The sequence below is a fragment of the Bubalus bubalis genome, chromosome 1, assembly GCF_019923935.1.
Source record: "Bubalus bubalis isolate 160015118507 breed Murrah chromosome 1, NDDB_SH_1, whole genome shotgun sequence".
Classification (NCBI taxonomy): domain Eukaryota; kingdom Metazoa; phylum Chordata; class Mammalia; order Artiodactyla; family Bovidae; genus Bubalus; species Bubalus bubalis.
The window spans coordinates 20,458,660-20,484,977 of record NC_059157.1 but is presented as its reverse complement, the minus strand read 5'-3'; the positions used below and the strand labels follow the sequence as shown (position 1 = coordinate 20,484,977).

The 26,318-nt window shown below is 38.8% G+C and overlaps 1 protein-coding gene and 1 long non-coding RNA gene across 4 annotated transcripts; one reads left to right on the top strand and one right to left on the bottom strand.

Moving 5' to 3' along the window:
* Positions 1-206: 206 nt before the first annotated feature.
* On the bottom strand, positions 207-8,704 carry LOC102399242. Of its 2 annotated transcripts, none has more exons than XR_327731.4 (6): positions 8,568-8,704; positions 7,582-7,688; positions 7,143-7,262; positions 6,772-6,992; positions 6,359-6,462; positions 207-393 (listed from the first exon to the last, which is right to left on the bottom strand). It is a non-coding gene; the product is annotated as an uncharacterized LOC102399242 (long non-coding RNA). The 2 variants fall into 2 exon arrangements; XR_327732.4 differs by having other exon boundaries at positions 8,333-8,670.
* A 122-nt stretch (positions 8,705-8,826) lies between these two features.
* ERI1 (exoribonuclease 1) lies at positions 8,827-25,815 on the top strand. 2 transcript variants are annotated; one of them, XM_006060718.4, is made up of 7 exons: positions 8,827-9,082; positions 12,772-12,950; positions 14,175-14,385; positions 18,964-19,047; positions 20,384-20,493; positions 23,263-23,377; positions 24,680-25,815. In XM_006060718.4, exons 1-7 carry the CDS (start codon positions 8,975-8,977, stop codon positions 24,920-24,922), a joined length of 1,050 nt encoding a protein of 349 aa, XP_006060780.4. In that variant the 5' UTR covers positions 8,827-8,974; the 3' UTR covers positions 24,923-25,815. The 2 variants fall into 2 exon arrangements, with proteins under 2 accessions (XP_006060780.4, XP_044793399.2); XM_044937464.2 differs by lacking the exon at positions 18,964-19,047.
* Positions 25,816-26,318: the final 503 nt, after the last annotated feature.

The window sequence follows — 26,318 nt, the reverse complement described above, 5'->3', positions numbered from 1 at the left end:
TGTTTTAAAAATACAATCTATTTGTAATGTTTACTTTGCTTTTCTTATTTCTCAGTCTGACTCAGTTGAATTACAATAGCCTTCAAATGAATTATTTATAATTCAAACGGTAAGTAAATATCTGACGTTCTTTACAACAGAAAATGTTTTATTTTATATACCAAAACCCTGAACTGAGCTGTTTCTGCTCAAATTAAAAATCAACCTGAAATCTTTAATATGTAGTTTATTTAAACATAGACATATAAAATGTACAAGATAAACTTTCTTGGATGATATATTTAAGGAGAGGATCATAATTTGCACACACCTCCCTCATCACGGGGTCATCATGCTGGTCTGTGCTTGTCAACAAGGCTACACATGGGGATGCAGTAGGCGGAGCAGAGGCCCCTGTTTGGGTTCAAAATGAGATAGGACATGATTTGTACAGTTCTCAGAAATGTTTTAAGCAATTGCATAACACCACACAAGAAGAGAAACTACCAGAAAAAAGCATTATTTAACTTACAAATCACGTATGTGTATCTATATATATGCATTTATATATGGCACGCATACATATGTATATCTAACCTGAATAAAATTATTTAAACTTTCAAATGTTTTACGTAGCAAAGAAGTTCATGCCAAGCAAATATAAGAGAAATGTATATTACCAGATGAAAACCACAGAAGATAAAGATGAGAGATACACCCCCATCCTTCCCCATCCCTCTGAAAGCAGAAGCAGTGCTGGCCACAGGAGTTCAACATTCTGAGCTCAGAGTCTTTCTAGTTCCTGCTCAGCACAACTGGTCATTTCTGTGAACTAGTGACAGCCTGCATTTTCCATTTCTTCCTCCTCCTCTTTTCCCCCCAAATCGGCATTCTTATTCCAGTTATCCTGCTCTTACTACTTCATACTGGGTATGATCAGAGCAGATAACTTGTCATTTGGTTTATAAGTGGCTGGACCAAGAGGAGCCCCATCTGAGCCTCCCTTACAGAGCCTAGACACAGAGCTGGAGGCACCAGCTGAACAGGCTTGGGGTGGTCTCCACTTGGGAAGGGATGGATAAGTGTGCCTTCTGTGCAGAGAGAGGGTGTGCATGGATATGTGTGTTTTACCATGACTGTGGTAGAGACTGTTAGTTGTCCAGATATTCGATCTCCTGTCTCTCTACAAGGGACTTTCAACTATTCATAGGTAACTGTTCACAGAACCAAAAAGAACATTCTGCTCAGCCTCTTCTGCAACGAGTGTGTGGTTATGTGACTAAGTACCAACTAAGTTCCAGATGGGATAGAAGCATGAATAATGTGTATGGCTTCTGGGTGTGACCTTAAAAGCACATTCTTCCTTCCAATATTTTCCTCTTTCTGCTGGCTGGAAGGCACTCAGAGTGCTGAGCTGTCTGGAACACGGGGCTAAGGAAGGGATACTAGAATGGTGGAGGAACAAGAAAGAAGGACCCCAGGCCCCAGACATCTTTGTGTTACAAGGCCAAGCTTTAACCTCCCAGATAAACCTCTATGTCATCTAAGCCACTGCTCTTCAAGGTCTTTTCTTACACAGTCAAATCTTTATTAAAAAAAAAAAAAAAAAAGCCATGCCCAAGAAGGAAGCAGATCTCATTAAGTGTAGAATCGAACCAAATTTGGAGATTTCAGGGAAACATTCTGGAGAAAAGTTTAATCTCTGATCTAAAGAATGTGAGGGGGACTTCCCTGGTGGTCCAGTGGGTGGGACTCTATCCTCCTAATGCAGGGGGCCAGCATTCGATACCTGATCAGGGAACTAGATCCCACATGCCTCAACTAAAAAATATTCACAGGCTGTAACTAAAGATCCTGTGTGCCACAACTAAGACACGGTGCAGCCAAATAAATAAATACATAAATATATATATATATAAAGAATGAGAGAAACCAGGCTGGAGAAAGTTTCAGATAAGAACAAGCATGGGGTGTCAAAGTACAGAAAGAAGTCTGGAAGGAGACAGAAGGTATTTCCTGCTAAACCTGCAGAGGTCAGCACAATCCACATCATTCTAACTTTGTAGCCTCTTGATTAAGGAAGGTGAAGAAGATTAAAAATCAAAAGTAAAACCAACCATGGGGTTTTTAGAACCATTTACTGAGAAAAGAAATGACAGTAGGTTTTAGGGGAAAGATGAGTTCACTTTTGGATGTGTGGACTTGGAGGTGTTCGTGAGTAGGCAATTGGTCACGTGTCTCTAGTGCTGAGAATTAACATCCTGGATGAAAAATGTTTAGGAGGAGTCATTGGCAAGCAGATGGTAAACAAAACGAGAGGAATGGATAGGAGCACCTAAGAAAGTCTAAACTGAGAAAACAATGTAAGAGAAGAAAAGAAAGTCTAAAATCCCGCCCTGAAAGAATTCCCACATTCAATGATTGAATGTGAGTGGGGACTAACCAGGAAGATTGAGAAGGAATGGCCAGAGAAATAGGAGGGAAACCAGACAAGTTCGTTGTCAAGGAGACCAAAGAAAGAAACTGTTTCAGTAAATAAATTATGACCAACAACGCTGGATGCTGTTTTTTCAGGGTCACGTAGGATGAGCTCTGATAGGAGCCCACAGGGCTCTACCATATGCAGATAGTTGATGACCTCAATGGAGAAGGAAAGGCCTTGGGCAGTGGGGATGGAATCCAAATTAGGGTTAGCCTACATCCGGAGCAGATGGTGTAGGAAAAGAGACAGTACTTTCTATAAGTTTAGCTCCAAAGGGCGAGAGAGAGAGAGAGAGCGCGCGCGCGCGCACAACTGCAGGGGTACTGAGGTTGAAGATGTTTGGTTTGCTTTGGCTTTTTAAGTTGGAAAATTTTTAGTTGAGCTCTTTTAAATATGGGCTTTCTAGGCAGCTCAGCTGGTAAAGACTCTGCCTACAATGCAAGAGACCCTGGTTCGATTCCTGGGTTGGGAAGATCCTCTGGAGAAGGGATAAGCTACCCACTCCAGTATTCTTGGGCTTCCCTGGTGGCTCAGACGGTAAAGAATCCACCTGCAATCCAGGAGGCCTGGGTTTGATTCCTGGGTTGGGAAGATGCCCTCAAGGAGGGCATGGTAACCCACTCCTGTATTCTTACCTGGAAAATCTGCACAGAGGATCCTGGTGGGCAACAGTCCACGACTAAGCACAGCACATTTAAATACAAAAGGGAAAGGTCCATGTGCAAGGAAAAGATTGAAAGTACAGAAGACAGAATGGAGAGCACAAAATTCAAGGTTCCTGAAAAGGTGAGAAGTGTAGAATTCAGAGCATATGGTGACGGTCAGCAGAAAATGAAAGAGAGAAGGAAGCATGGGGAGATGGAGCAGGGCTGGGACTAGAGTAAAGCAATAAGGCACTCAACATGGGCACAAAATTTAGGGACGCACCAAAAAGAAATCCTCAGTAATTAAGATAAACACTAAACAGTGTTAGTGCAATCTCTATATAGATCAAAATTAATGCAAAGAATTTATGATGAATAAAATATTAAAATCTTAAATATCCAGTCTGTGGGTAATTTGTTATGGCAGCCCTAGTAAACTAATATAACACATATCTCAATATTGCAGAAAGAATAATGTTGCTTCATAACTGATTAACCCCCTCTCCCAAGAACTCTGGAAAAATCCTAGAATTAAGAAAACACAAGGAGTTGAGAAATGAATATTAAAAACAACAACAGAACAAGAAACTCCTTGGGAGCCTGAAGGCAGTTTTGAAACGGTGTGGGAGGTAGACGTGTTTATCTGCAGGGGACAGGGCTCTGCCAGGGGGTGGTGGGCAACCAGAAGCAGCCTTGAGAAGGCCTGAAGGAAAGCAGAAAGGAACAGCAACATCCCCAGCCTGCCCAGGATGTATCAGAATAGAAGCATCAGCACACTTGGCTGGGGAGACAGGTTGATGAAAACAACAGGCTGACCAGCTAACTTCTGACACTAATTTCTTTTTCCCCTCCCCCTCCAAATCCCAGGGCTGATGGATAATGGACTGGGGAATGGGTCTCTCAAAGCTACTTCTTCCTTAGAGATTAATGGTGTAACTCTGAACAGAGTTGTCTTTATTGAATGGAGTGACAACAAACGAGGGTGATTAAAACAAATTCCGTGGTGATGCGGGCTCCCTGGATTCCTTCTTAAATTCGTCTGGAGGGTCACACACATGCCTCCTCCCCACTTTACATTACCAGACACTCTCACGGGCACAAGCGCTCACATGAGCTCAAAATAGCCCGGCACTTGTGGAGGAGCAAAGAGACCATAAAATGCAGACAAGTTGAATCACACATACCAAATGAATCAGAATCATTAGAACAGATGAGCCAAGAATGTCAAAGATGCTTCAGAAGATAAACGAAGATATTAGCAATCTGAACTAAGAAATCATGAAAAAGTGGAAATATGAGGCTTCCTTGTTAAACACTCACCATTTTCCAAAAATCCACAAACTACTGAAATAATTTTCTTTGATACCTCTGTTGGCTTGTTCAAGTTGCTGGTTAACCACTATACCACAAATATGTGCACACCAATCACTGTTTCCAGACTGTGGCCTTTTTCTGTTCTTGTTTGTGTTTTAAATCCTGTTTTTGCCTTTGTTTCTTTACAATAGTGTAATGACTGCCTTTCTCATGTGACTAAATGGCTAAAGCAAATTAACTAAAGGTCCCTGGGTTGCTGCTGCTGCTAAGTCACTTCAGTCGTGTCCGACTCTGTGCGACCCCATAGACGGCAGCCCTACCAGGCTCCCCCGTCCCTGGGATTCTCAAGGCAAGAACACTGGAGTGGGTTGCCATTTCCTTCTGCAATAAAGGTCCCTGGGTTATCCTTTGACTAAATAAAATAATTAGAGGGAAAATGCAACAAATAGGTAAAATGGCACAGAGGATACAGCTAAAAAGTAAGTTAGAAACCGTAAAATCAGATTGAGGAACTTTCCCAGGCAGCTACAGGAAAAAATAAAGATATGGAAAACATAAAAGGAATGATATGTGATATGGAGGGTATTGAAGGTAGAAGCATAATGCCAGTATCTAGATATTATGGATTCAAAATTGGGGGGGGGGGGAATTGGAAAAGATATATTTAAAGAGATAAAGAAGGTAAATTTTCCTAAATGAAAGAAAAATGAAGGATCCCAGATTGAAAGAAATAAAAAAAAAATCAAACAGATTTTAAAAAGAGATCCCTAACTAGATCCATTATTAGTGAAATTTAAGAATATCATCAACAAAAATAAATGATGTAGAATTCTCAGAAAAAGGGAACAGATACCTAAAAAGATCAGGAATCACACTGGTATCAGACTTTTGAAACAACACTAGATTCAAGAAAAAAATAAAGTAATATTTTAAAGTAATAAAGGAAAAGACCTTGGAACCTGCAGAAATTGTTACATGAAATAGAGAGATTCTATATGCAATTCCCATGAGTTCAGCATGGGTATCATTACTATTAACAAATTACCAAGACTTCTGGACAATGCAGTAAGAAAAGAAAAAGATAAAGGTGTATAAAAGTAGGAAAAGTAAAGCTAAAACATTTATAAAAATACAACCAGCCATCTTAGGAAAAAATCAACAGAATAAAAAAATATTAAAATTCATAAGGGAGTTTAGGCATTATAAAAATCAATAGTATTTTTTCTCACCACAAATAACCAACCTAAATAAGCATAATGTAAGATAATATACCATTCATAACAATAACAAAAGCCATAATGTGGCTAGGAAATTAACCAAGAACAGACAAGACTTCTATGGAGAAAACTATAAAAATTTTAAAGCATACAACATGGTCTGAATAAACAGTCATATGTTTCAACAGAAAGACTTATTATGTCAGTTCTCTTCAAATTAATCTAGTGAATTCAATTTTAATGAGAAGCTTTATTGGATTTTAAGTACCAATAAATTTGTCCTCAAATGTACGTGAAAGACCAAAAACACATAAAAGAGTCAAGCTAGTCTTGAAAAAGAGGGAGAATTTGTTTTATCAGATATTAAGACATATTGCACAGTCAAGCAATAAAAATAGTGTGGGAAGGGTGTAAGAACAGACACCACGGACTAACAGGACAGAGCTCAGACACAAACCCAAACATATAGAACTAAATACATATTGGTACCAGGCAGCCATGGGTAAACCACTCAGAAACAAATGGCATTCTACTCTGCCAAAGATCACATATTTAGTTCAGTCTAGAACAATTTACAAAACCTGGTATTCAACATACAGATCTATCATAGACAGTGGTTTCATCCCGGGACTTTAATGCTAAATGAAAGCAGGTATGTTTTTCACTGGGGTTAGTAAGAGAATAACTGATTCTAAAACCCCTCTTTTAGGCTTGGGCCATACCTGAAACATTTAGGGAAGCTCTCCCCCTTGAGCTGTCCAACTTGGGGAAGTCATTTTCTTAGGTGGAAGGCACTGGAATCATTGGGACCTTTCCCTAGGTGTACCTGGAGAGTAACAGCAAAATCACCATTTACAAAACACGGGTCTCCTGCATGCTGATACCATTACAGTGAAAGGAAAGCGTGAGATATGGTGGTATTTCTTGAACATTCCAGGCACTTTGTCAGCTCTGGGCCTTTTCATTTGTTGTTTGCACTGCCTGCGATTCTCTTCCCTCAGAGAGCCTCACAGTTGGCTCCTTCCCTCCTTCAGGCCTTTGCCCAAGTAGCACATCATCAAAGAGACCTCCCATAACCATTCTATTTACAATTGCAAGACCCTTTCCCACAGAATCATCCCCACTTTCCTCTTACCTGCTTTATTTTCCTCCATATGTAAATGTTTTGCTTATTTCTTTTGTTTGTTGTCTTTATTCCACTTCCTGAACATAAACTCAGGCAGAGTTTTTGTCATTTTGTTCAGTGCTCATTCCTGGCAGGTAGAAGGTGCTCCATAAATCTTTGTTGAATGAATGGTTATTGTATCTTAGCGTTCCCATAGATACTGGCAACAGTACTAAGGTATAGCTCATCATCTGAAATGTAGATAAATGATCAATCGATTGATTTGTTGATTGATAAATTTATTGATAAATATCAATCAATCCTTGATAGTGAATCTTAACAACTGAGATACAATAATCAAATCAAAAAGTTCAAGCAGAAAATTTGTAGTTAGCACTTACTAATGTTCACATAATATGAATCCTGGTAAATGTTTACGGGATCATTTTTTCTTGGAGAGAGATGCAATCAGCAATTCTTATTAATTTTCTATAGTTGCATGTCAGGCTCAAAATCATTATCTGAAAAGAAAACAAATAAACCCTAGGAAAAAGAAATGATCAGAGTTGTGCCTTATAAATCTTTGTGATTTTTAAGTCTATAAACCTTTGTTTATAAACACAAAGGTGAGTCTGCAGTTACAAGAGAAAAAAATACAGTCCACTTAGAAAGAAGCAGGTGATTCCAAAAGTAAAAAATCAGTGGTAGATTTCCAATTGTGTCCCTTTTGCCGTTAGGGAATTATATGTCCTCACCCACTGCCATGTGCCTAGAAGTGATTCTATACTCATTAATTATTTTTATAATAATGCAGAATAACAAACCACCCCATTGGCTTACAGTAAGCATTTAATTCTTTTCCCATAGTCTGCAAGTCAGCTGGGATGGTGCTGCTTCAGGATGTGGCCTTCCTGGACTTGTTTGTCTGAAAAAGTCTTTGTTTCATCCTGTGGAGTATAGAATTCCAAGCTGACATTTTTGTTTTGCATTTTAAAGTTGTCATTTCATTTTCTTTTGGCTTGCACAGTTTCTAATGAGAAGTCTATGAAAACTTACTATTATTTCTCTATGCATAATGTGCCTTTTTTCACCAGCTGCTTTTAAGATTTTCTCTTTAAGCTTTTGAAGGGTCTACAATAGCTTTTCCTTTAGACCCCCGAGTCTAGGGCTAGTCACTACTAATGCATGACACTTCGGGGGTCTCTATTGCATATTCCATTCAACAACTGTATTCAACAGTCTCCCCACTCTAGCTCCAGGGAACTCAAATGATTCCTAGTCCTGTGAGTTCTGAAAATTGTTTGGCTTATTGCTTCCCCATGATTGTTCTTTCCTGGCCTTGTGGAATAGTCACAGAACATATTCACTGATTTTTATTCAGTTAAAGATGCAGATTTCTGAAGCTTTTTCTCCATGAACTCGGCCTTATAAATTCCAACCAATTTGGTCTCCCCAAAATCCAATCCCCGTCTACTCCATTCGGTAAGACCTGTCTTCTCAGGGAGACCCTAGGCTCTGCTTAATTTCCCCCTTACACTTGCAAACTGCAAACTCCCTCTGGACAGAGAGCCAGGGTCAATCCGGCTCATACCTGGTTCATCTCATTTGTTTCTCTTCTTTCATGTAAAAGGACTGGAACTGCCTGCCGTCCGATGTCTGAAAACAGTTATTTTCACATACTTTGCTCAGTTTCTTAATAGCTCTAGACCTATTTCTTCTTGTCCAGTACTGGGCGTCTTAAATGCCTTACGGAAAACGCAGATTGTTTTATAAATGTTATTCTCTGTGGTTAAAATTCATCTCTCTCAAGGGCAATCCTCGCTTACTTCTCAGGAGATGGTGATGGATCATTTCCTTTGGTGGTCTCCTCCAGGGACCAGAGTCCGGAACCTGGCTGAGCCTCCACTCCGCGCCGGCAGCGTTCTGTTTCTCCCGCGCGCGCCTCCCTCCCGCTTGGCTCCTCCCATCTTTCTTCTTGCCCCTCCCTCCTCGCGTCTCCAGCCCCCGTCAACGGAAGCCCTCGCGTTCCGCGCGCCGCCTCACTGCGCCTGCGCGGCGTCTGGACGCTTCACGTTCCCGGAAGTGGGAGGTCCCGCTCGAGTTTGTGTGGCCGCCGCCGCGGGAATGCGAGCCCGGTAATTTTTCAACCGAGAAAGTCGAGGCTTTCGAGGTTGGCCGGGTGAGACTGAGCGAGTGGAGGCTCCAGCAGCTCCCTTCTGACGTGACACGCGACATGGAGGATGAGCAGACCCTCCAGCCTGGCGACGAGGCCGTGGCTCCCGCGCGGCGCGCGTCTCCCGGGTCGGAGTGCGGGGACGAAGCCCAGCGTCCGAATCCTGAGGTGAGAATTCGCCCGCGTTCCCCTGAATTAAGAGGGTTTCCCGCGGGAACCGCGGCCTGTGCGCCCTGGGACCCTAGCCCCGGCCGCCTTCCCTGGCCTCAACTCCGGGAGCCGTTCTCGGGGGATAGTTGTCATTGAGCCCTTTCTAGTCCCAGGTACCGTCTGGAAGTAAGTCAACAGCCCAGACGAACTGAGTGTGCGAACTGAGGTTTTAGACGTTCTGGGTGGGAATTCTGCTCTAAACTTGCTGAGTTAACAATCGGTTACACGGTTGCTATCGTCATTCCGGGTAGCCCTAGTCTGTAATTGGTAGTTTATGTTTTTAGAAATCTCACCCCAGCTCTAAGTGTATCACTCCTTAAGACCTTTAAGGCCATCTCCCAGCCTTGGCAGAACGTAACTGTGCCTGTTGGCTGGAACTTCGTCTCTGGTTTTTGGACCATTTTACTCCTGCTTCGTATAAACATAATGTATGAATGATGTTGTTAATGGTTTTGACAGCTCAGTAGTAGATCCTACAGTGACAGAGTTGTAAAGACGGTCTTAAAACGTCTTTAATCGTCTTCTTTGATAGGTATAATTATTGTTGACTAGCTGCAGACTGTAAATAATACCAAAACTGGTCATTTTCTATTAATAATATACAAATGCTGAGTGCCTCGTAGTGTGGGTAGTTGGAGGAGGCGTCCAAACTTCTGCTCTTTCCACCTACAGCCAGTTCTCCACATAGCAGCTGGAATAATCTTTAGTAACATGAATCTGACTGGGTTTCTCCCCTCCTGAATCTTCAGTTTGCTGGCCCCAGGACTTGGCTCCTTCCTCTATTGTTAGCTGTACCTCTTCCCTTTTGCTCTCAGTGGCCGCCATCCTTGGTGTTATGGTGGGTGGTCTTTCTTGTTAAAGGTCTTGTGTGTGCTTTCTTTGCCCTGAGTCTTTGAACAGTTATCTGGTTCACCTTATGATGCTACTTTCAAAGAGGGCTCCATATCTTTGAGCTATAGTAACTCAAGGCCTGAATCTGTGTTCCTGGTTGGTTTTAGTGACTGTCATATTTGTTAAAAACCTGTTGTTGGATGCTTTTAATAAATGATGATACAGTCCTTTTGTTTTCAGGCTTAAGTAAGCAAGTTTGGATTTCAGCTAAGTAAATTTTCATTATATCAACAAAAGTGTTTTCATAAATGAATAGGTGTTACATTTTTATGTTTTTAATGAAGTAGGTTCAGATTTCATCAGAACTCTTCTTTGGGAAGGATTTTAATCAAGTTTAATTCTGCTTTTAATTTCTTTAATGTGTAGATTCAGAGGCTTTTTTAAAAAAATAGGTAATGTGCAGGGGGTTTTTGGGCAATAAAATAATGGAAATGTTTCCAAAACATCTATTTCCTAAATGTTCTTGCCACAGAAAAGGTTTCTTTTGATCATGGTTGCTTCCATATTGTAAAGATTCTCTCATTTGAGATAATATAACCTATGTAACCATTTACTGGGACATGTGAAAATTGCAAAATGTCAAAGTAGCATGAAGTTGAATATTCCTTCCTATACAGTGGAGTCTGCTTACTTTCCTCATTGTATGGCTGATACTTTATGACATTGGACAGATGGACTCAGACATTGGGGAGGGTGCCGTTGTCAATCCGTGTATTACGTGGTAAACTAACCTTGTGTTTTTGTAGATTAAGAATACATATAGGGTTTTAAATACTTTCTGCTTCTTAGTGGATTGCCTTGAATAACTTTCTTTGGAAGTTTATGTAGACTGAAGTTTGTGAGAACTGCACTTTGACCGTGTCCTGAACTTCACCGAAGGAGGAGGACTAGAGTTGGACACAGGGGAGGAGACAGAACTTTCTTTATTGAAATCATGATTTATAACATATTTAGAAGAGGCCTCTTACGTGTGGGTAATTTTTGTAACTACAGTTTTAGATAAAAATAAAGCATGTGAGTAGGAGAGAGGACTTAACCAAAGAGAAAAGTCACTTAAATTGACTGAGACATCTGTTTTGGTAGGCAAACTGTTGTTCAGTGTAGAACCTAAATTTTAACCTGATTGAAGATGGAGTTTAAAATTCACTCTAAGTATAAAGACAAAGGATGAATTAGGAATCCTGATTATATTCTAATGATAAAGTAGCCAAGCATTGTAAATTTATTATTGAAAGCAAATTATTTTCTTTACCTTTAAGTCAAAGATCTGTGAAATAAGGTTTCTAAAACATTTATTATCAAGTAACTTCAATATAATTATTCTTCACTTTACAGATAGTTCATACATTGGAATTCCTGACCTCTTCCTCAGAGGAGATGGGAGTATTTCTAGCACTGTCTGCTAAACGTGTGTTACAGTAAATGGAGAGCTAAGAGAGAAATAGTCCCTGAGTCATCAGGATTGGTTCTGACTCCGAGACTGTGGCCTTTCCATGGTTATCCTTCCTTAATGTGTAATTAAAGTTCACATGGGGACAGTATGGTAAACTATAACTAACAAGTTTTGTATAGATTGCTAGTAAACTCCAAAGTATTTTTGAAAATTCTGGAACATACCTAATATTTATGACATTGCATGTGGAAAATAACTTGTAAATGAATCTTTGGAGCTTAACATTTTAGTAATTTGGGGGTTACCTGTGGTGTGATTAGAGTCGAATTATGTCTTTCTCAACTTAAATTTTAATTTAAGAAAGGAAGAACAATTTATAATGTAGTAACTATAGTTCTGAAGAATCTCTCTCTCTATATGTGTGTGTGTGTGTGTGTGTTTAACTTTTGGAAATTGTGTGTTTTGAAACTGTGTGTTTTCATTTTTGCTTTGGGTAATAACATGTTTTGGATTAGATTTCTGGCCATTTTATTTTTATATTGGCCAGTTTCTGTTAACTTTGTGAAACGAAGTCAGGCTAAAAATTCTCAGGAGGACACTCATTTATACGTGTTAAATGTTGTGAAAGTTTATTTAAAAATTGGTTCATTTGTAAATTTTAGAATATTGTTTGTGAAAAGGTCTAACCTTCAGTCTGTGATGGTAATGTTTATTGATAGCCATGGTAGGTATGGATTTGTCCATTATGGTGATGCCAGTGGTAAAGAATCTGCCTGCCAGTGTAGGAGTTGTGGGTTCAATCCCTGGGTCAAGAAGATCGCCTGGAAAAGGGAATGGTAACCCACTCCAGTATTCTTGCCTGGAACATTCCATGGACAGAGGAGCCTGGTTAGGCTACAGTTCATGGGGTTGCGAAGTGTCAGATACCACCAAGCAACTAAGCACATGGTGTGTGTGGCATTGGGAACCTGATATACTTTGATTTCATTTAATCCTTATAACGATGTCTCCCACCTACTGTTTATCATTACCAATACTAAATACCATTTGAGATACTTACTATTATATCTTGAAGATCAGAGGCTAATAAATAATTTCCCAAGGTTATGCAACTAGTAAATAATCAGCCGGGGGCTCTGTCCTGAGGTTGTTCTGACTCCCAGCACCAGGGCTCTTTTTACCTAGCTTCTTTTCCTGTAAGAAGCCTCGTGACTCAGAAGAGAGCAGGGTAAATTGTTCCGGAAACACATCTTTCTTCTTCCTATGCCCTTTTATTGAACATACAGCACAAAGAGGCCTTAATCTTTAAGATGCTTATACTAACTGTAAACTCTATATATACCCACACTTTATTTTTTTGTAGAAAAAGCAACGGTGTAGACTTGATGGCCAAGAAACAAAAACATCTACGTTGATTACCTCCAGTGCAAATGATTTCAGTGACCCAGTTTACAAAGAAATTGCGATTACAAATGGTTGCATTAACAGAATGAGTAAGGAAGAGCTCAGAGCCAAACTTTCAGAATTCAAGCTTGAAACCAGGTAACTAAAAATAACTTTCAAATTACAAAAGTAGTACACGTTCATCCTAGAAAAGCTTGAAAACAAATCATGTGTAATGATTAGTTATCAGCTGAGTAGTTATCAGGATTTTTCATGGGTAAGATTCCTTTTCAGTGGTAATTTCAAAAGGAAAACAAAAGATTTCTAACAGTCACTAATTGGTGATGTGACCAAAATGTCTTCCTTGTCACTTCCCATTAGTTACAGTTTTTAGATCCTCTTATTTTTACTACCATTTTCTATTTGCTAGCCCCTCTAGGACTCAACCAAGTAACAATGAAGGACTTTAGATTTTTTGAAGAAACACATACTATTTGACGAACCAGTGTGACTGCCTTTACCCACCATAGTTATCTGTTTAGAACAATCTTGTCCCACCTTCTGTTTGTGGAACATATATTTTAAAAATAACTGTAGGGACTTCCCTGGCAGTCCAGTGGTTAAGACTCTAAGCTTCCACTGCAGGTTCAATTTCTAGTTGGGGAACTTTTATCCTGCATGCCATGCAGCATGGCCAAAAAAAAAAAAAAAAAAAATCTGTAAAACTGAATCTCCTAAATCATATTTTACCCATGGTAAATTAGAAATCTTATTTGAGTTAAGAATCTATTAACTGTGGCAGTGTTCTCCTGGACATGGTTTATTTTAGGATGTCTCCTAAATGAATTTGCCTAGTTAAATAGCTAAGGGGCATTCAACTTTATATACTAGCCTCATAAAAATCACATGGATTTTTTTTTTTAGTTATCTAACTTAAGAAAGCCAAAGCAAGGAAAAAGCATAATAAATTTAATTTGCCTGAATTTTTATTCTCTGAAATTTGTGTTTGGTCAGTAGAATAATTCAGTATTAATTTCAGTTTTTGTATCCTGTATGTTATCTTATTATATAAGGCAACAGGGCTAGGTAGGTGGTATATGCCAGCAAAGCTTCTCGTGTGAAAGACCAATATATAGTTTATATACTGTACAAGAAAAATGAAAAATTACATGTGAAGGAAAATATTGATGCCGTATTAGATGTTCTGTTTTAGTTAGTTGGTTGCTGACTTAGCTCTGATTCCTGCTTTCTTTACCTTCATTTTGGCTAACATTTGCTAAATTAGGCTGTGACTATCAGTGTTCAACCAGTGCCAGCAAGTAGGAGTTCACATTCTTGTCTGTAAAATTACTTAAGAGTTCATTTTATTCTTATTTTCAATAGAGGTGTAAAGGATGTACTAAAGAAGAGACTGAAAAACTATTACAAGAAGCAGAAGCTGATGTTGAAAGAGAGCAATTGTGCTGACAGTTACTATGATTACATTTGTATTATTGACTTTGAAGCCACTTGTGAAGAGGGAAACCCACCTGAGTTCATACATGAAATAATTGAATTTCCTGTTGTTTTACTGAATACTCATACCTTAGAAATAGTAAGTGAATTGTTATATTTTAATTTTTGTTTTACCAGCAGCTGTTCTGGGGTTGACTAGTAAGGTGGAGGATTCCATTTGCTGTTTTAGTTAGAATTCTAAAGAGGGGGTGTTTGCTCTTGATTCATTCTTAATAGATGAACTATAATAATTTCAGAGTCTGCTGCTCTCCTTTTCCAGTAGCTTAAAAAAACACAAAACCCACTGATGCCTGGCCCTTGTCCCAAAGATTAGTTGTTCTATGGTGGGGCCCTTAGCATCAGCTTTTTTTTTTTCTTTAAAGCTCAGTTGGTATGTAGTCAAGGTTGAGAACTACTGCAGTAGACTACTGTATACTCTGATCTATAAAAATGCTAAGGTACAGAAATTACCTTTCAACTTAAAACCAGTTAGCTTTCTGATGAAAAGTTTATGGGTGAAACAAGTCTTGTAACCTTGGCTTTTAAGCCATATGACATACATGCATTGTTAGCTCAGGAGTTCAACAGGATCCCTCCAAATAAATGCCATTTGCCTTGTAAAATCTGACCAAGGATTGTAACTGCTCATCTGTACAGAGGTACCACTTTTATGGTATCCCCAGTTGCCACACACTGGGAATAAATATAAAGAGGCTCTGTGCATTAAAATACACAGCATTTTTTCCTTTGTGCCGTTTGAAGCCTCTTTAGTTATAGCCTTAATCAGCCCATTTAAATAATTCCTTGTCTAAAGCAGATTAAAGGTCAGTAAATTAAAAGAAGGCTTCCCTGGTAGCTGAGCTGGTAAAGAATCCACCTGCAATGCAGGAGACCCTGGCTTGATTCCTGGGTTGGGAAGATCCGCTGGAGAAGGGAGAGGCTGCCCACTTTAGTGTTTTGGGGCTTCCCTAGTGGTTTAGCTGGTAAAGAATCTGCCTGCAGTGCAGGAGACCTGGGTTCAATCCCTAGGTTGGGAAGGGATCAATTCTACAGGTTCAGTCCCTGGAGAAGGGAATGGCTACCTACTCCAGTATTCTGGTATAATTAAAAGAAAAAATGACAGTTATGAAAAATCATCTTGCATAATTCACTAGGTCTTACTTTCTCAGTGATGGATGAGGCGCTTGCCACTCTTGTCCCACATTTAGACATGAATGATTCATTGCTTTCTACTGTGTTGTTCCCATCACATTGTTGTTCAGTCGCTCAGTCGTGTCCAACTCTGAGACCCCGTGGGCTGAAGCACACCAGGCTCCCTGTCCTTCACTATCTCCCGGAGTTTGCTCAAACTCATGTCCGTTGAATCAGTGATGCCATCCAACCATCTCATCCTCTGTCGTCCCCTTCTCCTCCCGCCTTCAATCTTTCCCAGCATCAGGGTCTTTTCCAATTAGTTTGTCTTTGCATCAGGTGGTCAAGTATTGGAGTATTGGAGCTTCAGCTTCAGCATCAGTTCTTCCAATGAATATTCAGTATTGATTTCCTTTAGAATTGACTGGTTTGATCTCCTTGCAGTCCAGGGGACTCTCAGGAGTCTTGTCTAGCACCACAGTTCAAAAGCATAGATTCTTCAGTGCTCTGCCTTCTTTATGGTCCAACTCTCACATCTGTACATCACTACTGGAAAAACTATAGCTTTGACTGTAAGGACCTTTGTTGGCAAAGTGATATCTTTGCTTTTTAATATGCTGTCTAGGTTTGTCATAGCTTTTCTTCCAAGGAGCAAGTGTGTTTTAATTTCATGGCTGCAATCCCATCACATACAAACTCGTCATTTTTCACACCATAAAAAGCCTTAGCTTGATGCCACTTCCCTGACAGCTACCCTGTGTCTTTGTTCCTCTACAGCAGATTTCTTTATAAAAGTTATATACACGTCTGTCTCTGTTTCCTCCCATTCTCTTAAATCCCCACCACTTATAGATGTAACTTATGTATTCCATCCCATCACTCCACTAAAATCACTCCTCAGTGTCATCTTTGACCTTTACCTAAGTCCTGGTGGAACTGACCACTCCCTCCTTGAAACACTTTCTTCAGGGGACTGCCAGTACCCCTCATTGTTGTATGTTTTTGCCAGCCTCACTGGGTTCCCTTTCACAATTTCCTTTGCTGTTTCCTCTTCTTTCAACTTCCTAGTATTGGATGCCATAGGTTCAATCCCAGGTCCTCTTCTCTGTATATGCTTTCTCCCTTAATGAACTCGCCTATCATCTAGTTCCATAGCTTTTAGAAATTCCATGGAAACTGGTATCTTCTAAATATATATCTCCAACCTCATCCTCTATCCAAAATCCAGGCTGTCACTTAACATCTCTACTTGGACATCTAAACAGCCATCCTAACGTGTCCCAGACTGAATTTACTGTCAACTTGTGTTATCTTCAGCCTTTCCTGGCTTGAGGGCTGGCAATTCAGTCTTTCTGCTTGCTCAATCACGAAACGTTGGCGTCATCTTTGACTCCTATTCTTTCGCATCATACATCTAGGCTATCAGCGACTCTTGTTTGTTCTGCTTTCAGAGTGTATCCAGAACGAGCCATTTAACTGCATTGCTATGACTGTAGTTTGAGCCCCATTGATTTCTTGTCTGGGTTTACTGCATTTGTTCACCATTTAACCAGTCTCTGCTTCTGTCTAAGGGCTTTCCTTGATAGCTCAGTTGGTAAAGAGTCTGCCTGCAATGCAGGAGACCCCGATTCAATTCCTGGGTCAGGAAGATCTGCTGCAGAAGGGATAGGCTACCCACTCCAGTATTCTTGGGCTTCCCTTGTGTCCTTGTTTCCTACCGCCAGTTCTCAATTTAGTGACCAGTGAAAGTTGCTCAGTCGTGTCTGACTCTTTGCAACCCCATGGACTATACAGTCCTTGGAATTCTCCAGGCCAGAATACTGGAGTGGGTAGCCCTTCCCTTCTCCAAGGGGTCTTCCCAACCCAGGGATCAAACCCAGGTCTCCTGCATTGCAGGCGTATTCTTTACCAGCTGAGCTATGAGGGAAGCCCCTTTAGTGACCAGAGTGCGCCTTATAAAATGTAAGTCATATAATTTCATTCCTTTGCTCACAACTCTTTCATGGCTCCCCATTTAACTCAGAATAAAAGTGATATCCCTTTTACAATCTGGCCTCTAGTTACCTCTGATTACAGCGTGTTGACCTGCTTGCTGCTTCTCAGAAATGCCAGGCATGCTCCACCCCCTCACCTCCCAGAGCTTTAGCTCAAATTCCTTTCCTCCAGAGATCTTGCTGCTCATTTCCTTCCTCCCACCCATCATTCCAGGCCTTCCTTCCAGGCCTTCCTTAACTCTTGCCTTCTAAATAAAGTCTAACTGATTCTCTGTTCAGTCTGAACACCCCCAGACACCAGTGTTTCTGATCCCTCGTATCTACTCTTATTTTTTAAGAATCTTCATCACCTTTTAACTTACTATGTAATTTATTTAAGTAATTACTCAGTATTTGGTCAATGAATGCATAGTTAGTTCTCTGGCATCATTCTGTTACCAATGTTAAATAATACCAGCTTGTAATGGTAAGAGATACTGGATTTTTTTTAAAGATTTTCATATAAAATTATGAAATAAAATCCTGATACTTAAAAGGATAGACTTCATTTATCTAAGAAATCCAAGAGGTAGAATTTTTTCTTTTGAAATACATCTGATAAGTAAAGGACATCTCTTAACTTCAGATGTTCAGATGTTCTTTGTGGTTCTTTCACTCTTTTACAATTATTAACTATTGATAATTCATCTGCTTAATAAACAGGTGTGTAAAAAATTTTGTAAACACTATTTTTTCTTAAATTTTTAATCTTCTATTATAAGGAATATTCTGTCTTTTCCTTCATAGCTACCTAATGTTAATAATTGCTGCCAATAAATCTTTAAAAGACTTTGAAATTGTCCTTAATTTGAACCAGTATCTTAGTGTGATCTGGTTTAGGGAAGCAGGATTGGGCTAAAGGAAGAAGCACTTAGATCTGAGCCTGATGATAACAGTTCTGTCCTTACTGAGTTCACAGAGTTGTGTGAGCACAAAATAAGAATGCAAACCCAAAAGCTTCTTCAAGAGGTTAAACATTGCTAAAATAATCAGTGCTATTACTATGCTTTAAACTGCTTCATGTCATATAGTTAAATTTCGATTACTCAGAATTCAGTTTAATGAAATCTTAATATATAAATAAGATCTAATTAGGAGTGAATGAGAGCAGGAATCTGAACTAATTTATTGTAACTGAAAACTGGCATTTCTTCAGCATACTTTCTGTTATTTAAAAAGCCATTAATATCTTCAACTAGAGGTTGCATTAATAGGCTTTACATTTCCAAAATATTATAAGCAAAATCATCAGTGTTTTGCTTCTCTGGTTAAACTTTGGTTTGAAGACTTCAGATACTTGTTCTGTCTTAAACGTTTGTAAAGTGTGAAACATAATTTTTTAATTAAAAAATCAGAGTAATTTGGGAATAGGACATTATCCTTAAATTGTTAAAACTGTAGTCTCTGCCTTAACCACCTGTAAGGTTACAACCCAGTGTGGCTGATGTTGTCATATATTATGTCATGTATCTTAAGTCATAGAAATACTTCAATTTGCTGTCCTTCCCTTGTAGGAAGATACGTTTCAGCAGTATGTGAGACCAGAGATTAACACCCAACTTTCTGACTTCTGCATCAATCTAACTGGAATTACTCAGGTTATCATTCTGTGTTCCTTTTTCTAGAGTTTGAAGGAAGTTTTGAAATTAGGGATTTATTTCATAAAATTATTGTTGTAAACAATTAAATGTGAGACTTTCCTTTCTTGGTAAAGATCTTTTCTTTGTAATACTTAGAAAACAGGAAAGCACATTTTATACCTGATAAGATTTTTTTTCAGCCATTCCTTTTAAAGTGTTGTAATGATGAATCTAAGCATATCATTTGTTTGGAGCATTAGTGAAGAAAGAGTTAAGTTACCATGCTGCACTTGGGGATGAAGTTTTAAAATATATCTGTTTACAACCTGGTTTTATATATAACGTAATTTTTTTTAGGTCTCTGATTTTTGGTTGTATTCTAATGTGGCAGGCCCTTTGTCCATTTACTTAGTTGCTTTATTAATTCGTTCAGCAAATATTTGAGGGTGTGCTATAATATCTGCCGAGCTACAAGAGATACAGAAATAGTCAGGATAGTCTCTATCCTCAGCTCGCTTAGCAATTGTAGGTTGGGGGAACTGACACAAAAAATCAGTGGTCACAGTATGGTTAGGAAGACTGACAGTCTGTTTCCTCAGGGTGTCATGGGCCCCTGTAGAAAGACCTTTCTTTGACAAAGGGAACGGAGGACTGTCCTGGGCAAAACTCAAGTTGGTGAGCTTGGACAGAGTCACGATGGGTAAACAGATGTAAAAGAATGACTGGTCATTTCAGGTGTGAAGGGCAGAACTTTTAAGTGTTTCAGGATGGTTCAGGTGTCTTATGGGCTGATGAGAAAATGGTCACAAATAAAGCTGAAGTAATAGAGATGAGCTATATCATGAAGGGTCTTATGTGTCTTTTGTCTGGAAAGCCTTGGGGAGTGTTTGGAGGATTTTAAGTATGACAGTGATGTGATGGATGATTTACATCTTAGGAAGATGGATGTAGTATGTTTTGGAAAGATGTGAGCTTTGAGGTGTGGAGACGCTGTAGAAGGCCAGGGCTTTCAGCTAAGAAGAGATTCCCCTTTTCTCCCTTCTGGAGAAGCGGGAAGCCACTAGGTTGAGGCCTGAAAAAAGAGAATGCCTGCGGATGATCTTAAATCTTCATTTGGGGACGATTATATACTTCAGTTGAAAGCAGTTCCTAATATTTGGCTATAAACAATTTTTAATTGTCTTAAAATTGGAATTTTGGGTGAATCTTAGCCTAAGAAACCATAGAGTTCAAAACATCATAGATAAGACTTTGTCCTGTTCTTTCATGTCCCTCCAGTGTTTGTGTGCTGAGTATTTTGTAGGACTGCATGTAACTACCGTGATTTTTGTGTATTTTACTTTCATATCCTCAGGATCAAGTAGACAAAGCCGATACCTTCCCTCAGGTACTGAAAAAAGTCATTGACTGGATGAAATTGAAGGAATTAGGGACAAAGTATAAATATTCCATATTAACAGATGGGTAAGTATTTAGGAAATTTATCTTAATCTGCTTTTTAAGATTAAAGATGTCCTTATTCATCTAACTTTTAGAATAACCACAGAAAATATTATTTCCTGAAGGAGCCCCCACAGCATTCAGTAGTTTTCCTTTCATATCCTTATCCTTAGTTAAATTTTTAAGTCCTAGGGGTCAAAGCATTTGACTGTGTGGATCACAATAAACTCTGGAAAATTCTGAAAGAGATGGGAATACCAGACCACCTGACCTGCCTCTTGAGAAACCTATATGCAGGTCAGGAAGCAACAGTTAGAACTGGACATGGAACAGACTGGTTCCAAATAGGAAAAGGAGTACATCAAGGCTGTATATTGTCACCCTGCTAATTTAACTTCTATGCAGAGTACATCATGAGAAACGCTGGGCTGGAAGAAACACAAGCTGGAATCAAGATTGCCGGGAGAAATATCAATAACCTCAGATATGCAGATGACACCACCCTTATGGCAGAAAGTGAAGAGTAACTAAAAAGCCTCTTGATGAAAGTGAAAGAGGAGAGTGAAAAAGTTGGTTTAGCTCAACATTCAGAAAACGAAGATCATGACATCTGGTCTCATCAGTTCATGGGAAATAGATGGGGAAACAGTGGAAACAGTGTCAGACTTTATTTTTCTGGGCTCCAAAATCACTACAGATGGTGACTGCAGCCATGAAATTAAAAGACGCTTACTCCTTGGAAGGAAAGTTATGACCAACCTAGATAGCATATTCAAAAGCAGAGACATTACTTTGCCAACAAAGGTCCATCTAGTCAAGGCTATGGTTTTTCCAGTGGTCATGTATGTGAGACCAGTGGTCATGTATGTGAGAGTTGGACTGTGAAGAAAGCTGAGCACCAAAGAATTGATGCTTTTGAACTGTGGTGTTGAAGACTCTTGAGAGTCCCTTGGACTGCAAGGAGATCCAACCAGTCCATCCTAAAGGAGATCAGTCCTGGGTGTTCTTTGGAAGGAATGATACTGAAGCTGAAACTCCAGTACTTTGGCCACATCATGCGAAGAGTTGACTCATTGGAAAAGACCCTGATGCTGGGAGGGATTGGGGGCAGGAGGAGAAGGGGATGACAGAGAATGAGATGGCTGGATGGCATCACCGACTCGATGGACATGAGTTTGGGTGAACTCCGGGAGTTGGTGATGGACAGGGAGGCCTGGTGTGCTGCAATTCATGGGGTTGCAAAGAGTCAGACACGATTGAGTGACTGAACTGAACTGAGGGGTCACAGAGAGAAGCGAAAGAAATAACAGTCTGATCCAGGACTAGAAGAAGATTAAATATTAATATGCAAAATCTAAATGGTTTTATTGTTTTTATCACAACACTTCTTGCTCAAAAAGTCCAAACTCTTCAGTCTGGCTTTCAAGGCTCTCATCTAATCCCACCCTACCTGTGTAGCCTAATCCTCCTGCTATTTCTCTTTTTCACTCCAGTCAGGCTGACACATGAATCACAGGGGTTTATCCTTCCTCTGTGTATGCATGCAACTTTCCTCTCTGCTGGAAGGTTCCCTTCCTTCACTATTTACTTTATTACTCAAAGCCCACCTCGTGTTTTACTCCAGACATTATAACTCATGTTGATGTTTCTGTGGAAGTCTTACAGCCTCTGCAATAGATACCGTTCATGTTGGCATCTGACTAAATATTCTGATATCTAAACTTTATGTGTGTAAGATTTATGTTTGCAAGGAAATTAACAGTCCTTTCAGAGCAAGAGGTTTTGCAATGTGAGAATCTTCCATATTGCTTACTGTAGTGCTGAGCTTGAAACTATGCTTCCTAAGCATTAGTTACAGGAAAAGTCAAGTATGGACATGAGAGCTATTAAAACAGGGATTAGAAATGGAAATTTGTGAAAACATTGATGAGCCTATTTAGAAATCTATTACTGATTTTTGGGATAAATGAGTAGTGTCCCTGCTTAATTACACAGGTGTCTCTGTTATAACATGGTGTGTGCAGTTCTATAAAACCTTGCATTCTGGGACAAATTGTTCAAAATCTATGCAATTTTGTAACCAGAGGACTAACAAAAAGTAATTGATATACCTCCAGAGATAATTTGGACAGTACAGGCAAGCAGCCTGGGGTCTATAGAAGTCACCTCAGAGGATGTTACAAGTACACAGAAGCCAGAGGATCGTGGGGGCAGGCACTTGTCTTTAATTTTCTTAAAAGTACTCCACTTGCCATTACAGCAGCTGAGTTGAGAAGTTTTCTTTTTTCTTTCTTACTGAAGAGTATGATTTCAACTGTTTCAATTCTGACTCCTTTGGCTGAGGAAAAACTATGTATGAAGCAGCACAGTTTCTACATGATACAGTCAGGATTCTTGGTTTGTGTTGTAGAAGCATGTACTGTGGCAGAACAAATTGTGTTCTAACTACTTGACATCATCTTTGTTGCTCTCAAGTATTTTGTTCATTTGTTTGTAGTTTTTGTTTTATTTCAAAGCATACGCTCAAAGACCTTCCTAATGTGATAAACCTGGCATTAAAAGTAAGCTGGGCAGTTCTTTAGAGTTGTGAAAAAATGCTCAAGAGGATAGAGGGGAAGTTTATTTTTGAGTTATTGTGGAGAAAAGAGAAGTTAGTTTTCTGAGCTTGATGTTATATGTAAATATAAGAAGGATGATGTATAAATAAAAACAAATAGAATGACTTAAGATCCTCATTTTAAAGAATGGTATAGCATGTATTTAATTCAGTTTTCTTTCCTCTTTCGACTTAAGTTCATGGGATATGAGTAAGTTCTTGAACATTCAGTGCCAGCTAAGCAGGCTCAAATACCCGCCTTTTGCCAAAAAGTGGATCAATATTCGAAAGTCATATGGAAACTTTTATAAGGTAAGATTACTATATTGATTATATTGCTCTTGATAAATTTATTATATTTTGCATGTACATAAAGTTGTAATTTACTAGGGACTTTTCACAGAAAAAGATCATATAATTAATTATTAATCAGATTCTAAATAGTTATGTTCATGTGAGTTTAGAAAAATAAGCTATCTTCCTCACTCAACCTGTTACTCAAACAGGGTAAATGCATATGTATTGTTGTTGTTCAGTTGCTAAGTCTTTGTGACTTTGTGACCCCATGGTCTGGGCTTCCCTTTCCTTCATTATCTCCCAAATTCTGCACACGCCCATGTCCACTGGTGATCTTTAGTAACAGAGATTTGAAACTGAAATATATGGCTTGCTTCTGGAACAAACAGTTCATACTGATTTTTAATTTTAGCAAAGTTAATATGTGTGTGCAGTGTGAATTTTTTAAAATACTAAATAATATTGCGGGTCTTAAATAGCAGTCTTCCCCCATGGCCCTTACCAGTACTGGTTCCATTTCTCCCAAACACTTGCAGTTTTTTAAGCTATTTCTTCTCATATTAACCTTCCTATTTCTAAATTATATATTTATGCTATTTCTTGAGTTTTCAGTCTGAGTTATCTGTTGAGTTCCTGCAGTGGACAGTGAAGATTTAGCTCCATTAAACAGCGACCATTCCTGCCTATCCTTCCCCTCCCTGCATCTTTCTAACTCAGTCACATTAGCTTTATAATCATTATTCAGTGTTTACATTTCTAATGACTGGAGAGTGTTTACAACTTTCAATCAGATTGTTTGCTTTTTTTGTTGTTGCATTTTAAGAATTCTTTATACATTCTAGATGTTAATCCCTTTTCATATATGTGATTTGCAAATATTTTCTTCCATTCTGTGGGCTGCCTTTTCCCTGTGGTGATAGTATCATTTGATATATAAAAATTATAAATTTTGTCAGTCAATTAAAATAATACATTACAGAAAAATACCATGCAAAACAGTTTGTGTTAAAACAGTAGGGCTTCAACTTAGCTGTTCAGAACAATGTATTTCCTTTCATAAATAATTAAGTTACAAAGCTGCAAACTTTTTTTTTTTATGGACTCCATCTGTTTATGTATATTTTTATCTAAAACTCTAAGATCATTTTTTTTCTACGTCTGAGAATTTTATTTGCTTCATTTGATCTAGGAGTATTTGCCCTTGGCCTAAATTTTTACTATTTTGCCTATTACTGTTAATTTTCGGCCTCTTATTTTCCACTTCATTGAGACTTACAAAATACTAAAGAATTATTCACCGAGCTGTTCATGTTTCAGGTTCCTCGAAGCCAAACTAAGCTGACAATAATGCTTGAAAAACTCGGAATGGATTACGACGGGCGGCCTCACAGTGGTCTTGATGACTCTAAGAACATTGCACGAATAGCAGTTCGAATGCTGCAGGATGGATGTGAACTCCGGGTTAACGAGAAGATGCATGCGGGGCAGCTAATGAGTGTGTCCTCTTCACTACCAATAGAGGGCACTCCAGCGCCACAAATGCCACATTCCAGAAAATAACAGCATTTATTTGCCCTTTTGCCTGTGGATCACTCACTGTAACTGGAGCTGCTACAAAGAGGTAGCAGATGAATACCTATTGAATTAGTCCTGCAGTGCAAAATTTAAGCACCTTAAACATTTAAAATCTTATTACAATAATAGGTATATGCATACATATGTGAACAGATTCCGTGGGAGGGCATATTGAATTCCTTGTCACCAGCACTTTTGATATGAGCAGTATTTGTTACACAGTAACAGTTCCTGCTTAGAATTGAATTTTATAATTTAAGGTGTCCAACATGTGTTCCTTTGGGTTTAAAATGCAAAGGTTTATTGGCTCTCCCCTTGAATGTCATATCTTACTGATGTTAAAATATGTTATGTATTTCTACAGTAACATCATTAGATCAGATCATTTCTTCAAATGCAGAAGAGATCCGAAAGGTGGGCCTTTATCTACTAGCCTTTGGGTTTTAAGAATATCACAGTCCTTTTGATTTTTGAAGCTTATTTGTGAACATGAGCTGTGAGTGGTAAATTTCATAAAGAACTTAGTAAACATATCTGCCTGTGTTTTGTTTTTTGTTTTTTCTTTAATTTATAACTGGAAGGCTCGTGATAGGTTATAAGATCTGGTTAAAAATTCAGTTACTGATGAGGTCAAGGGAAAGTCAAAAGAAAATCTCATTTAAAGGAATATAAGGGCTACAGCTTGAAGTTTATAATATGTAGATAAATCATTGAGGTCTTGGATTTGGTTTTTTGGTTCCTCTCCCTCTTGTGACATATCTGCCCTATTTCTTAAATCTAAGAGACCATGCTTTGAATTAGACTTTCAAGGTCACTACTTAATTTTGCATTTGTATTCAACATTGTGAGTGAGGTTAATAAAGTCGAATAATACTTTCTACCATATCTTATGTTTTTATTGTTAAAAACTGATTTTACATAGTAAGTGACCACCAAATGTTGAAAAGTTAATTCTTAACTAATTCTGAGAACAAAAATGTGTGTGTATAGTTGAGAAAGTGAAATTCTCCTAATCTAGAAATAGTTATTTTCAGAATTGGATTTCCCACTGTAACTTTCCTGAAACAATTTCATTAGCACTGCTTCTTTTCATTCACTTCCTAATAGTAATTGTGATGCTACTTTATTTTGATGGTTTATACATTATAATCAAATGAATTTTATAGAGGTCTTCCAACCCTGATGCATAGGAGGAAAGTAGGCATTTTTCTTGGTATAAGAATTCTCCACAGAGTGCTGTAGGTTTTTAACTTAAAATAATGAATTCCTGCCTCTGAGGAATTATAGAGTCACTATAATAAAGAATAATTAGAGGATAACAGAAAGCACAGTGTATGTGATGCCCTTAGACATACAGATTATAGTAAAACAAGGACATCTA

What these genes read in the sequence shown, in the direction of transcription:
- ERI1 (XM_006060718.4), top strand. Translation starts at nt 8,975, where the DNA reads ATGGAGGATGAGCAGACCCTCCAGCCTGGCGACGAGGCCGTGGCTCCC. An exon ending in TATTCCATATTAACAGATGG is followed by an intron (nt 20,494 to 23,262) that starts GTAAGTATTTAG and finishes TTTCGACTTAAG; the next exon opens with TTCATGGGATATGAGTAAGT. An exon ending in CATATGGAAACTTTTATAAG is followed by an intron (nt 23,378 to 24,679) that starts GTAAGATTACTA and finishes TTCATGTTTCAG; the next exon opens with GTTCCTCGAAGCCAAACTAA.